The 12766-nt window shown below is 46.9% G+C and overlaps 2 protein-coding genes across 5 annotated transcripts; one reads left to right on the top strand and one right to left on the bottom strand.

Annotated features, from left to right (window-relative positions):
- Positions 1-79: 79 nt before the first annotated feature.
- Positions 80-5258, bottom strand: unc (uncoordinated). 3 transcript variants are annotated; one of them, XM_002055408.4, is made up of 4 exons: positions 4026-5258; positions 2398-3956; positions 1847-2334; positions 80-1784 (listed from the first exon to the last, which is right to left on the bottom strand). In XM_002055408.4, the coding sequence occupies exons 1-4, from the start codon at positions 4672-4674 to the stop codon at positions 668-670; spliced, it is 3813 nt and encodes a 1270-aa protein (XP_002055444.1). In that variant the 5' UTR covers positions 4675-5258; the 3' UTR covers positions 80-667. The 3 variants fall into 3 exon arrangements, with proteins under 3 accessions (XP_002055444.1, XP_032295596.1, XP_015026422.1); XM_032439705.2 differs by having other exon boundaries at positions 2398-3951; positions 4026-4202; XM_015170936.3 differs by having other exon boundaries at positions 1659-1784; positions 1843-2334; positions 4026-5239.
- Positions 5259-5328: 70 nt separating this feature from the next.
- Positions 5329-8304, top strand: LOC6631593 (NEDD8 ultimate buster 1). 2 transcript variants are annotated; one of them, XM_015171199.3, is made up of 5 exons: positions 5329-5469; positions 5573-5760; positions 5822-6280; positions 6860-7651; positions 7718-8304. In XM_015171199.3, exons 2-5 carry the CDS (start codon positions 5641-5643, stop codon positions 8177-8179), a joined length of 1833 nt encoding a protein of 610 aa, XP_015026685.1. In that variant the 5' UTR covers positions 5329-5469; positions 5573-5640; the 3' UTR covers positions 8180-8304. The 2 variants fall into 2 exon arrangements, with proteins under 2 accessions (XP_015026685.1, XP_002055445.1); XM_002055409.4 differs by having other exon boundaries at positions 5336-5469; positions 5576-5760.
- Positions 8305-12766: the final 4462 nt, after the last annotated feature.

Below are 12766 nucleotides of genomic sequence, written 5' to 3'. Positions count from 1 at the left end.
TTTAGAAAGAACTTTTCTTTTTTTTTTGGAAAAACTTTTGACTTAGATATTTTCTTCTACATATTTCAAATTTTACAAATGGGTTTTAGATATTTTTATTCAAAGAAAAGGCAAATTCTATTTAAAAACGAATTTTTACAATTTATTGAGAATCTAGCCTGTTCTTCTGAGTGTATGCATGGTCAACGAGAATTACACTTAAATCAAGGCTGCAGGCGGCAAGGAATCATTTTTGGGGATTCCGCTCGAACCAATGCCTCGCCTTAAAGCTGGTTTCCTTAGCCTAAAAAAAAATATAACTAAATCTAACTTAACTTGGTCCACCTCTTATTTTATATTGAATTTCCTCCACCCGAAGGATACTTAATTTTTTCGTTTATAGCTAATTGTTTGTAAGCTAACTACTTCGACATACTGTATTTAATATGATATGAATATAAATATTAAGAGCTTTGAACATACTGACATAATTTCGGAGGAGCCGCGCTAAAAAGAGCTACTAACTTATCAAGAATATAAACTATAGACTATGTGTATGCACGAGTGTATTAAGCTTTATTGTATTGAAGGGGCTGGGCTGGCCTGGAGGCGATGGCTTTGCTAGTCAGGATCGCAGCAACACTTCTGCGAGCGCGTCCAGCAAAACAATCGTCACGTCGCCGTTTCATCACAGATTCATGCGTTTCCAGAACTCCAGACTATGTGAAAGCGCCGGACTTGAGGATGCATGTGATGCGGATGAGGCATTGCTTACCAGCTGCGCGTACACCTCACGCATGGCAGTGGGACGATTATCCAGGCTGCTGCCCAGATTACTTCCCAGATTGCTTCCCAGGTTGCTGCCCAGGCTGCTTGAATTAGCCGTTGTGTTGCCAACATCGCTTAGCGCGTCCAGCAGGCCCAGAAGATTTGGTCCCCCGGCTTGAGGTGAAGTCACCTCAGTGCGGCTGCTTGGCGCTGTGTGCGGCCGCTGGGCCAGTTGAGTGGCTGGGCAGGTGGAATTCAGTATACTTGTGGGTGCACTCCAAGGACGCGATGGTGGCTTCGTGTTAGGCTTTGGCAAAGCATCTGTTCGCGTCGGAGGCTGTGCTTCGGCATGGGTGCCAAAAAGCTGATGCATTCTGGCCATCGAACGCTGCAATTTGCGACTGGCGGGCGGCGTTATCGCCTCATCGCCGCCATCCCCACCACTGCTCACTCTGTCCATGTCTGGCAGCGAGGAAAGCGTGCCGCTGCTTAGCAGGTCAGCTTCCAGCTCAGCGCCGAGCTGCGATTCGGCGGTCATCAGTTGCAGGCTGGCGGGCTGGGAGACGCGCGCCAAAGTCGCCTCCACGCGGCTCAGCAGATGTTGTGTCTCATGCTGCACCTGATCGGCCAGCATTTTGTTTGCCATTGCTGGGAGCTCCAGCTCCAGTTCCAACTGCGGAGACGTCGCTGCAGCTGCTGGCAGCACTGGGTGTGAGGTAGCCTGTAGCTCTGAGAAGAGTTTGCGTCTGGCAACGGCAATGGCATTGGTGAACTGATAACTTTCCTGATCCAGCTCGGAGCCACTGTAAATGGGTGATGCCACTGGCGGAATCGCCGTGTTTAGCTGCACATCCTCACGCCGTATGCGTCGCTGCCACTCCCGAAAGCTGTCCAATGTGCGATGAATCTGCTGGCGCTCGCGGGCACAACTAGCGCGGATATTGAGCTTCTGTTTTTGGGCGCGCGCACGCTCCAGATAGCCCAGGAAGCTCTGTTCCAGCAGATCGCTCTCCTGCTCCAGCTGCAGCATGCGGTTTCTGTGGATATTGATGGATCAATTAGTCGAGTGCATGTGAAGCATTCGATGGGTTGTACCTACTTGGCGCTAAGCAGCGCTTCATTGAAGCTGGGCACGACTTGTGCACGTGCATCCGCAATGGTGTGCTTAATCTGGCCATTGGTGTTGGTAGCAACACTGTTTAGCTGCGGTCTTGGTGGTTCAACAGCAGCTGCGGGAGCGGGCGGAGCAGTCGGGCCAGCACCAGTTGAGGACGCATCTAAGCCCAGCACACTGTGTGGAAACGATGCGGATATTGTCCTTGCTGTTGATGCAGGCGGTACTGGTGGCGATTTCGATTTGGGTCTACTTAATGCGGACGGTAGACGGCTGACATCATTGTTGATCTCCGCGTCGGTCCATACCGGCTGGATGCGTGCTGTCTGCTCGGCAGCCAATTCCGTTTGCTGTATCTTCTCGGCTAGCAGCTGGTGATGGGCCTCGTAGTGCTCCAGCAGCCGAAATATCTTGTGCACTAGTTCACGGGCCTCCGAGGAGTGCGAGTCGCGCTCTACATGCCGGCACAGAGTCTACAATGGAGATTAATTAGGGACTAAGGGCAAATTGGGGTCGAGCTGGTGGGCAATACTCACGCGCCAGGAGCTCTGCCTGCGACTTAGGCGCATCAGTTCAGCGTGATGACGCAGTTTTACATCAAAGAGCTCATCCAGGCGTTGCTTTTGCTGTTCCAGTGCTTTGTTCAGCGACAGTTCAACACGCTCCAAAAAGATGTGACCACTATGGCTGTGCAGCATCTCATAGATCCATTGCTCATAGCTACGTGACGGTGCTGCTTTGGTAGCGGGTGCCGGAGCGGGTACGGGCGCTGCAGCCGCAACTGGGACTGGAGCTGGAGTCGTCTGGCTGGCGGCATCTTTCAAGCATTGCTGCAAGGGATCCGTGTTGGTGGTAATGTGCCGCTGGCGCAGTCGCCTCGTTTGGGTGGCGACCGTCTGCATTGCGCTTGGTGCTGACAGTGTTTGGGTTTGGCTGGAGGTGTCCCGGTGCTGCTGTTTCTTCTGGCACTGCATGCCCTCCTGCACGCCCATATAGTGGCCATGGGAGAAGCCCTCGCGATAGCCCAACTTAAAGCCTTTGTGCCTGCCCACGGCGTACTCTTGCTCCATGGCCAGATTGAGCACATTGCTCAGCGTTTGTACACAGCCGGCGAGCTCGCCCACCAGCGCTTCCAGCCGGTCCAGCGTTATGTACATGCAATCCTGGGGCTGATGCGTCTGCTGCTGGAATTTCTGCAGAGCTTGCTGCACCATGGCCAGGCTGGCCACCTGCTCCGCATGCAAGTGCGGCAGCTTTGGCACTGATGGCGAATCCGCCGGCAATTGTATGGGCCCCACCGGGGACAACACTGTGTTGCCATCCTGTCTCGCCACCTGCGTCTCCTGCACCTGCGTCAGCTCTGGCAGCTGTATGGCCGTCTGTCCAGGTCCCAGCGTTTGTCCAGTAACTAGCAGACGCTCGCGTTCAAGTATCTCCTGCTGCAGCAGCTTCTCAAACGCTTGGTACGGGATTATTTCGACAGGTGGCGCACAGGATTTACAGAGTGCGTTCATGTAGTGCATCAGCTGGGATAGCTGCTGCTCGACGCCGTTCAGCGACTGTGAGACGCGTGGTCCAATGAACACAGTGCGTCCGTCGGCGGCCGCAACTAGCTCCTCGGTCTGGTACAGCCGGCTCTTGTCCACATCCGGCTCTGTTTGCGTGGCCTCTGTCCTGGTCTCCCATGTCCTATGTGTCATTGTGCTTTCGCTGATCTGTGTCAAATCCGTGCGACGCAAACCCACCAGAGTTTTGAGCAGCGCCAGCAGCAGCGACTGCTTCGGTTTGCTATAAGTCTGAACTAACGTCTGCCCGAACTGAGCCGGCGTTTCCCTGTGCTCGCCCAACACTGCAGTGAGCACCTGCTGCAGCTCTTCCTGGTTAAATCGAAACTCGGCCCGCCCCTCGAAATCGGGCAGCGTATGGCGATGCGGCATCTCGCTGCAGAAAACGGAGAGCGTGTAATGGAAGTTCTGCTCATAGAGAAACTCCGCGACGAGCGTGTGCAGCGCCAGCGCTATGGGCGACAGGAGCAGGCAATTCTGTTGCTGGCTCACCTGTGCAGCGGTCGCTGACGCCTTGCTTAGCAGCTGGCCTGACAGTAAAATTGGGGGGGGGGATTAATGCGCTGCTGCTGCTCTACCGCAAAACGGATGCCACTTACCCAGCGAGGTGCTGTTGAAGGTGTTGATGAGATCCATGCGCAGATGTGCATGCATTTTGCCCTCGATGCCCTCCTGCGTCATCCAGTGGCGGAACTCACGCTCGAAGTCCTGCTGCGACAATTGCGCCAAATGCTCTAGCTGCAGTCGAAGTTTCGCGGTCTCCTCGTCAGTGGTGCCGGAGCTGGAGCCGGAGCCAGGAGTGGTGGCGGCAGCTGTGCCATTGCCTGTGGCTGCAGCAGGGGCAGGGCCAGCGCAATAGGTAACAGCAGTAGAGGCAGCGTCTGGTTTTATGTGGATCTTCTCCGGCTGCTTGACAGCTTTTGCCGGCTGCGGCTTTGCTCTGTCATTGATGGGCTTTGAGAACGGACGCGCTGTTGACGGCGCCGACGCCAGCGCCGGAGACGGCGTTCGTCTCCTGAGTACAGCAGCTCTCTTCAGCTGCGCCTGCGCTTCTCTCTCCTTTCTGGCCGCCTCGTGCTTGCGCTCGCGTTCGCATTGCTGTGGCTGTGGCTGTGGCTGGCGCTGTCTCAGTCTGATTAAATCTTCTTCTTTGCTGCGCTGCCTGACGGTTGTCAGTCGAGTGCTTCCGGCAGCGCTCGTCGCAGCGCTCGTCGCAGCAGCAGCAGTTGGCTTTTGCTTTGTTTTCATTCCGTTTCGAATTTGAACACTTGCAATTTGGTGCGCATCGGTAGAAGTTTCAGTTTCAGCTTTAGATTTTCGCTATAGCTTCAATTACAATAATTTTCTTATTTATTTGTGCACATTTTATGTGTTTTACTTGTTTCTGTGTTGCTGCTGTTCTCGCTCTCTTTGTAAATGTTATTGTTCTACACTGCGATGTTGCCGGCACAGCCAGCGCTTGGTAAATAGTTTTAGGCGCTGCACCAAGCTGCAGCCACCACCGTCAGGTGGCCAACTTTGACAGCAGCGGCAGCGCTGCCTGCGTCGCAGGACGCGAAATGTTCAACTGCCGGCGGTCAACCGGAACGTTGCAGGTGCAGCAGCAACAGCAGGAGCAGGAGCAGTCGCAGTCGATAATCAGTCTAGCGGTTTTCCAGTTGCTCATTGCAAGACTTGTTAGAATACATATGTAAATATGCTTCGATGAAATACACACAACATTTTGTGCACATTCAATCAAAAAATTTTACTAACACATTCGGTTTACAAATTGTTCAACAAATCCTGTCATTAAGTATTGTTTTTTCTTCTGCATAAATAGTTGACAGGAATTGTAGAAAAAAAAAGCATTTTGAAATACAAACGCCATAAATTGCGCAGCAACGTCCGACACACAGACAAAAGCTGCTTTCGTTGCCAATCGATACATCGATTACACGTGCTATCGGCTATCGGCACAACTATCGGCAAGGAATCGAAACAAACACCACGCATTTATTTCAACAGCACACGTTCAACAAAGGGAACAAAGACGACTTGCAGGTAAATATATGCATAATGCGCACACAAAGGCACATTTTGCACTGAGGCTATGTGACGTGGTGCTCTATTTGGTTATTATGCTAACCCAAAACAATTTCATCAGCAGTGAAACGAAAAACGCGCAGTCATCATTTTGAGTAGCACTTGGAGCAGCAGTCACGCACAGCTCCCATGTCGCAGATTGACAATATTTTTAATCAGGTGCGTGCCCGCCTGCAGGCCCAAAGCATCAAGCTGTGGGAGGAGCCTTACTATTCCGAAGGCGTGGGCAGCATTGAGGCCTCCATTGAAGTAAGTGCAACCCGGTCAGACCATGTGCAAACTGTAAGCATTTTGTTTGCCCTCTAAACAGCATCTGGCTGATGACTACGGCACCCAGCTGGGTATCGACGCATCACGCTGCAAGTGCGTACTTATAGAGCTGCAGGATAACGCGCTGCGGAAGCTCGCAGCTCGTCGGGAGTTCAGTGAAACGGGATTGGCCACGTTCAAGGTGCGACGGGTAGATAATCGCAATGGCACCACCAGCATACTGGACATCAAGTGTGACTTGAACGAACTGGGCTCCAAACTACAGCAGACGATTGCGGCCAAGCTGCAGCTCAGCGATGCCAATCACGTCAAGTGCATCTCGGCGGGACGCATTATCTCTCCAAATGCAACGCTGGCTGCACAGCAGCTCAAAAACAATCAGCAGCTCATTGTGATCGTTGGACAGGGCGACGACCAGAACGCGGCACTGCACGAGCGAATCGGCAAGATCAAGGCGGATGTCGATGCGGTGGTCGCATCCCAGAGCCAGCTAATGGAGGTGGGTATTCTAGGAATCATAGCAACAGCGAAATAGGCATCTATGAAGTGCCAAAGATTATTTATAAAAATCTTAAATGATTGATCGTTTGATCGATTGCGATTCGCAACATTACTAAGAGCCATTTGAGACGTTTTAGGGTTAAGTCACCAATTTGAGGGAGAGGGCGGTTGCACCTAATGAAGATGTGTACGATGATAGCTAACATTTTTGATATTACTCTTTCACCATTTCCCCACAATTGTGGACAATTTGAAGTGCTGTAAGAAACTCAGGGCCAGCTAGTCAGTCAGGACAATCAGTCTATAAAATTAATGTAGTAAGAGCTCTCAATTTAAGAGCGTATCACTAGCATATACTTTGTTCGCACCTTTATACCGTTCAGATATTTAAACGAACTCTTCTTACTTGAAAGCGACCTTGACCTGGCAAATATAGAAGGCGAACCATGGTATGCTTAGTTTCTTAGTTTCTTTCTAGCGTTAGTTCCTGGCATAATTGGGATCAGCCAGTGTCATAGCTTCGAGAAGGATATACGTGTTTAATTAGAATTTAATAGTATACTTGTTACCCATATAGATGGAGGATCAGGATGGCAATCCGGTGTTTCTGCCGCCAAACGAGAATCGCGCACTTTTAACGGGTATGGGCTACTGCGAGAAGGCGCGCGTGGCAATGCACCGTGAGGATTATGAGGAGGCGCTGCTACTGCTGCTCGAGGCGGATGAACAGTTTAACGCATGCGATTCCAAGTTTCTGGAAACAGTGGATAACTATGCTCTGCTCAATTTAGATATTGTGTGGTGCTATCTGTGCCTTAAGAATGTCTCCCAACTGCCGGATGCAGACCGCCGTCTGAGCATCTGCGAGCGCAGCTTTCAGCGCAGCTATGGCGAGAACTATTCGCGTCTTTACGCGCTTAAGGGTCGCGGCTGTCCGGAGCGTGCGCTTATTATGCGCTTGCATCTGCTCCAAGGTGTCGTGCTGTACCATCAAAACCAGCGGGATGCCGCCTATGAGCGCTTCGAGGCGGCTGCCGCGGTGCTCAGCGAGCTGAAAGTCAACGATGAGCAGCTGCTGCTGCTGGTCGAAATGGGCTTCGAGGTCAGCGAGGCGCGTCTCGCCCTGCGCTCCAGTTCGGGCAACGTGGAACGTGCGGTTCAGTACATACAGCAACGGAAACAACAGCTATCCGATGCCCGGAAACAGTCAAAGGGAGAGCGCGCCATGCACCGACGCTATGCCAAGCAGGCGACCAAGGACAGCGACTGGGTTAATCCGCGTAGCGTTTGCACCCTTACCGAAATGGGGTTCGATCGTCGCCTGGCGGCGGCGGCGCTGCGCCGCACCCAAAACGATGTGCCACGCGCAGTGAGTTAGCGAGTCCCTCTGTGCAAGCGCTTGACCTTATATGTGAATATCTGTGAATCCTTTTAGGTGGAACTGCTGCAGACCAATTCCGCTGAGTTGCGTGCAACTTTGCTTGAGTCGCAAAGCGCTGACGCCGTACAGCTGGCTGCCCTGTTGCAGCTGGGCTTCACAGAGCCGGCTGCACGCGCAGCCCTTGAGAGCGCACAAAACAATTTGGAGCAGGCAACGGATTTTCTGCTTAAGGCTATCCAGAGCGAGGAGGAGCTGTTGCAGACCGTTGAGCGTGTGACACAGCTGGCCACCAATGGCATTGGCAATGATGCAGCGTCCACGTCACAAGCGGCCATGTCACCTACCGGCTCCCTCATAGATGCCGTGCTGCAAAAGGCCAAAGCCGAGATGGAGGCATATCAGGCGTATAAGCGTTTGCACGCCGACCTCACGCACAGTGATCAGGACTATTTGGATTTGCCGCTGCTGCAGGAGGAACAGCTCCTAGCCGAGTACCGCAACTTGCTCGAGCAGTAAACGGGAGTCGCTAGCTGCGTTAGCTGTTTGTTTTTAGCATTTAAGCCATTAAATTTAATTACGTTCGTTACGGCGGCTACGGCACGCTATATAAAAACAGGTTTATCACATGTGGATAACTGTAATCATGACTTGTGTATTGCAAATCGGTGACTTATAATGGCACTTAAGTGGGTTTCCTCCCGTTGCTCCTAATCCCCGCATTACCGATGCCAGTATCCCAGACCCCTAACCCAGCTTCTGGTGATCTGTCAACTGTAAGCGTAGTGCGCATTGCGTCTTGGCAAATAGTCGCTACTAATATACATATTCATATATATGTTTGTATATATATATTAATGTATATATTATAATGTCTATGCAATCGAATCGCCAATCGAATAGTCTGTGTTTGTGTTTGTGTGTCACACAGCCTATTAGCGTCTCATGCTAATTCATTTTATTTACCCAACTGAACATATCATTGTCAATCTGCTGCTGCTGCTGCTGCTGCGCCCGTTTGACCTTGTGCCAGGCCAAAGGTTGGGGTACATTTTGTAAAGACTTCATTATTCTGGCAGGCAAAAGCCATATGCTGTGTAACGATCTTGAATTTCCTAAAGCATTTGGTATTGGGAATTCTAAATATTAAGCATAAACACTGGATAAATTGTGGCTGACATGCCAATTTCCGTAAACGCTCTTCCTGTTTTGCTGTTGTTGTGTGTTAGTGACTAAATGACATCAACTACGGACAATTATCGTAGCAGATGAGCCGACATAAGTTAACGGTCAACGAAGCGCAGCCCTGAAATCTCATTGTGGCCAAGGGATTCTGTATGCTGCTGTTGATTTTGGAATATTTTTTGTTGTTTTCCAAATAACCATTGTTATTGGCAGTCAACAGTTTTTAACAATTTCGAATGCTGTAATTAAATCGTTTTATTAAACAGTGATTATTATATATGTACAAATGTTCTATCAAAGAGGGGCTTGACAAAGTACTCATTTTTAAAATGGCCTCCATTTATCTTCAACTATGATTAAATAATATACCTTCTTTTTATACCCGCAACCCATTAAAAAAGCTTAAAAAGGGTATAATGTATTTGTGCATATGTTTGTAACAGGCGTTCATACATACGGACGGACGGACAGATGGACATGGCTAGATCGACTCAGCTATTAATGCTGATCAATAATATATATACTTTATGGGGTCGGAGATGCCTCCTTCTGCCTGTTACATACATTTGGATTTTGCACAAATACAATATACCCGTATACCCATTTTTAATGGGTTCAGGGTATAATCATCCAAAAAGTTTCGATTTTCGCACCGACCTCGATTTTGAAATAAAACGTGATGTAACCCCTTGCCATTTTGTCGATTTGGGTCAAAATTTTGAATTTCCTATTTTTGATGCCAATCGATAGAACTGATCCTTACGAGCTAAAAATGGTATAAAATTCCAAACTCTGACATTATTTGACGGATATATTCCGAAAAATCATCAAAAAGGTTGAATTTACGAACGAATCGGTTTTTTGTCAACAACATTTTTCAACCTATCGATGACTAATTTGTTTGAATGCCAATTGATGGTAGGGATCCGTACGCATTCAAAGAGGTATAACATTTTAAGATCAGACATTATTTACCCGAGATATTAAAAAAAAATCATCGAAAAAGTTTCGATTTTAGCATCGACCTCGATTTTGAAAAAAAAATCTTAATGATTTGGAAGGTCATATCTCCGCGCGGAGCTATGTCGTTTTGGAACGTCATATCTCCGCGCGGAATTATGTCGTGTTGGAACGTCATATCTCCGCGCGGAGTTATGTTGTTTTGGAACGTCATATCTCCGCGCGGAATTATGTCGTGTTGGAACGTCATATCTCCCCGCGAGCTATTACCCGAGATATTAAAAATTTTATCGAAAAAGTTTCGATTTTCGCACCGACCTCGATTTTGAAATAAAACGTGATGTAACCCTTGCCATTTTGTCGATTTGGGTCAAAATTTTGAATTTCCTATTTTTGATGCCAATCGATAGAGCTGATCCTTACGAGCTAAAAATGGTATAAAATTCCAAACTCTGACATTATTTGACGGATATATTCCGAAAAATCATCAAAAAGGTTGAATTTACGAACGAATCGGTTTTTTGTCAACAACATTTTTCAACCCATCGATGATTAATTTGTTTGAATGCCAGTTGATGGTAGGGATCCGTACGCATTCAAAAAGGTATAACATTTTAAGATCAGACATTATTTACCCGAGATATTAAAAAAAAATCATCGAAAAAGTTTCGATTTTAGCACCGACCTCGATTTTGAAAAAAAAATCTTAATGATTTGGAAGGTAATATCTCCGCGCGGAGCTATGCCGTTTTGGAACGTCATATCTCCGCGCGGAGTTATGTCGTTTTGGAACGTCATATCTCCGCGCGAGCTATTACCCGAGATATTAAAAAAAAATTATCGAAAAAGTTTCGATTTTCGCACCGACCTCGATTTTTAAAGAAAATTTTGATGATTTGGAAGGAGCAGCTCTAACGATTGGCATCAAAAAAGGAAATCCAACATTTTTACCCAAATCGACAAAATGGCACGCTTTTTTTCAAAATAGAGGTCGGTGTAATAATCGAAACCTTTTCGATGATAAGACCTTGAACCCATTAAAAATGGGTAAATGGGTGCATACCCATAGCTTATATTTGAATTGAATAGTTATGGATTTGATTATTAAGTATTTCCACTTCCTAGCCTTTGGGAGCTGAAGACACAATAGAGATTGTGTGTGTCTGTGTGTGTTGTGCTTGATTGTTGTTGACGCGCTCTTAACGCTAATTGCAGGATAACTTCCAGTTGGGCACTCCCGACTAGTGTGCTTTAGGGCTTTTAGGATTAACGTATTAGTTCCGAGTACAGGGTATACAAATAAGATTCTTTTAACATTGTCTGCTGCCTTCTTTACTGCCATAAACCTTCAACCGGCAATAACAAAAACCTGGCTCTTAGTTCTACAATGGAATTCTTATTCTAGACTTTAATAGTTGCATTAATGGTTTAGGTTTTGTCTGTCGCATGATTAAAATTGCTGATTGGCATCGCTTACTGCGCTTTTAGTTGTTGTTTAATTTAACAATTACATAACTAGCCATATTAATACCCTGTAGTCATAATTGTACATTCAATCCGTTTGCTTTTATGTGTCGGATTGCAAAACGAGATACATATGTTTGTCAAAAGAATTAAGGGGAATTTTGGCAACAGAATGCATAAATATATAGCATTTATTAATGATACACTCGGGTAGAAGGTATCTGCTAGTCGAGCTGTCTTAATTGGTTTACTATTGTTGTTGGTCTTTCTTGTGGTTTTTGTTTTGGCTTTAATTCCACCTTTTTTCCACCACTTAGTATTTAACGTTTTTAATGACTTTGGCAATTATGCGCAACTGATACGCAACGAAGCGAAACTTTTGGCCATTTGATACAAACGGATATCTTGTTGTTTTGGCCAGAATGGTTCTGCTTTTGATTTTGGGTCCAAAGGCGCTTTACTGGTCCGCGTCCACCCAAAATTGTATTCAATTTTCGGTTGCAACCGTTCCATTTAATAGTTGTTTGATTTAAATACGCAAACTAAATTCTTCTTTTTGACTTTGGCCCAAAACTAGTTTTGAAATTTCATAAATTTTGGTAGCAAACCAAAAGTTTCCAGTTGAACGGGCACATTGTTGGCTTAGATTACAAACTTTGGCTTGTTGTTTGGCGAAATTAGTGGAAGATCGAGAATGCGTTGCTCAGTCTTGAACAAACTATCTTTTATAATCTTCTAGTCTGTCTATTCTATCTTTGAGCTTGTTCAATTTTGTATCTCTAATAATGTACAACATTTTGGTATATTAGCTTTCCATTCATTCTGTGGAAATTTGAGTTATACGAATTCGTTTGGCGGGTTCTAGTATTAACCGTATTGGAAGTACACTTGAACCCATATTGCTCATGCCGACTGTAATCTATATATATATATATATATATATATATGTGTGTGTATATGTGTGTATATGTATATCTGTCTATATGGAAAGTGTAGATACTGACTGATATTGATATGCAATTGGCGTTACAACTGTTTTGTATTGAAAATGACGGTAACCGGACTGCTTAGAGCCAAAATTGGCCATTTTAATCGGCCTGAAAAAGTAATATATTTGTTTTTTCTGTCTTGCAGCTGTTTTGAAATCAATGTTAGCTCGGCGATAATAAACTTTTGTGAATTTCGCTAAGTGAAACACTTTTTGGTTAATTCTGACTCCTTTCCACCGATTGGCTAATCCCAATGCTCAAGGATTGGCCAGCTAGCTTCAGCTAGAACCAATGGCAAATTGATAAAGATCGCTTCAGGCAAATCGAAGTTCCAACTCATTTACGTTTTGGCCAGAATTGAACGTACAAAGTGCGGATATGGAGCCTGTGCTGTGCACGCCTGACTTGCGCTCCCCAATAACGATGACTTTCAGTTTTCCGGGCGTTATATCAAATAATACGGTAGATAGGTGTATGTGGATATGGTTGTGTGTGTTCGCATTGAATC

Source organism: Drosophila virilis, chromosome X, assembly GCF_030788295.1.
Source record: "Drosophila virilis strain 15010-1051.87 chromosome X, Dvir_AGI_RSII-ME, whole genome shotgun sequence".
Lineage (NCBI taxonomy): Eukaryota > Metazoa > Arthropoda > Insecta > Diptera > Drosophilidae > Drosophila > Drosophila virilis.
Note: the sequence above shows the minus strand (reverse complement) of the source record. Positions and strands in the feature narration are given on the sequence as shown.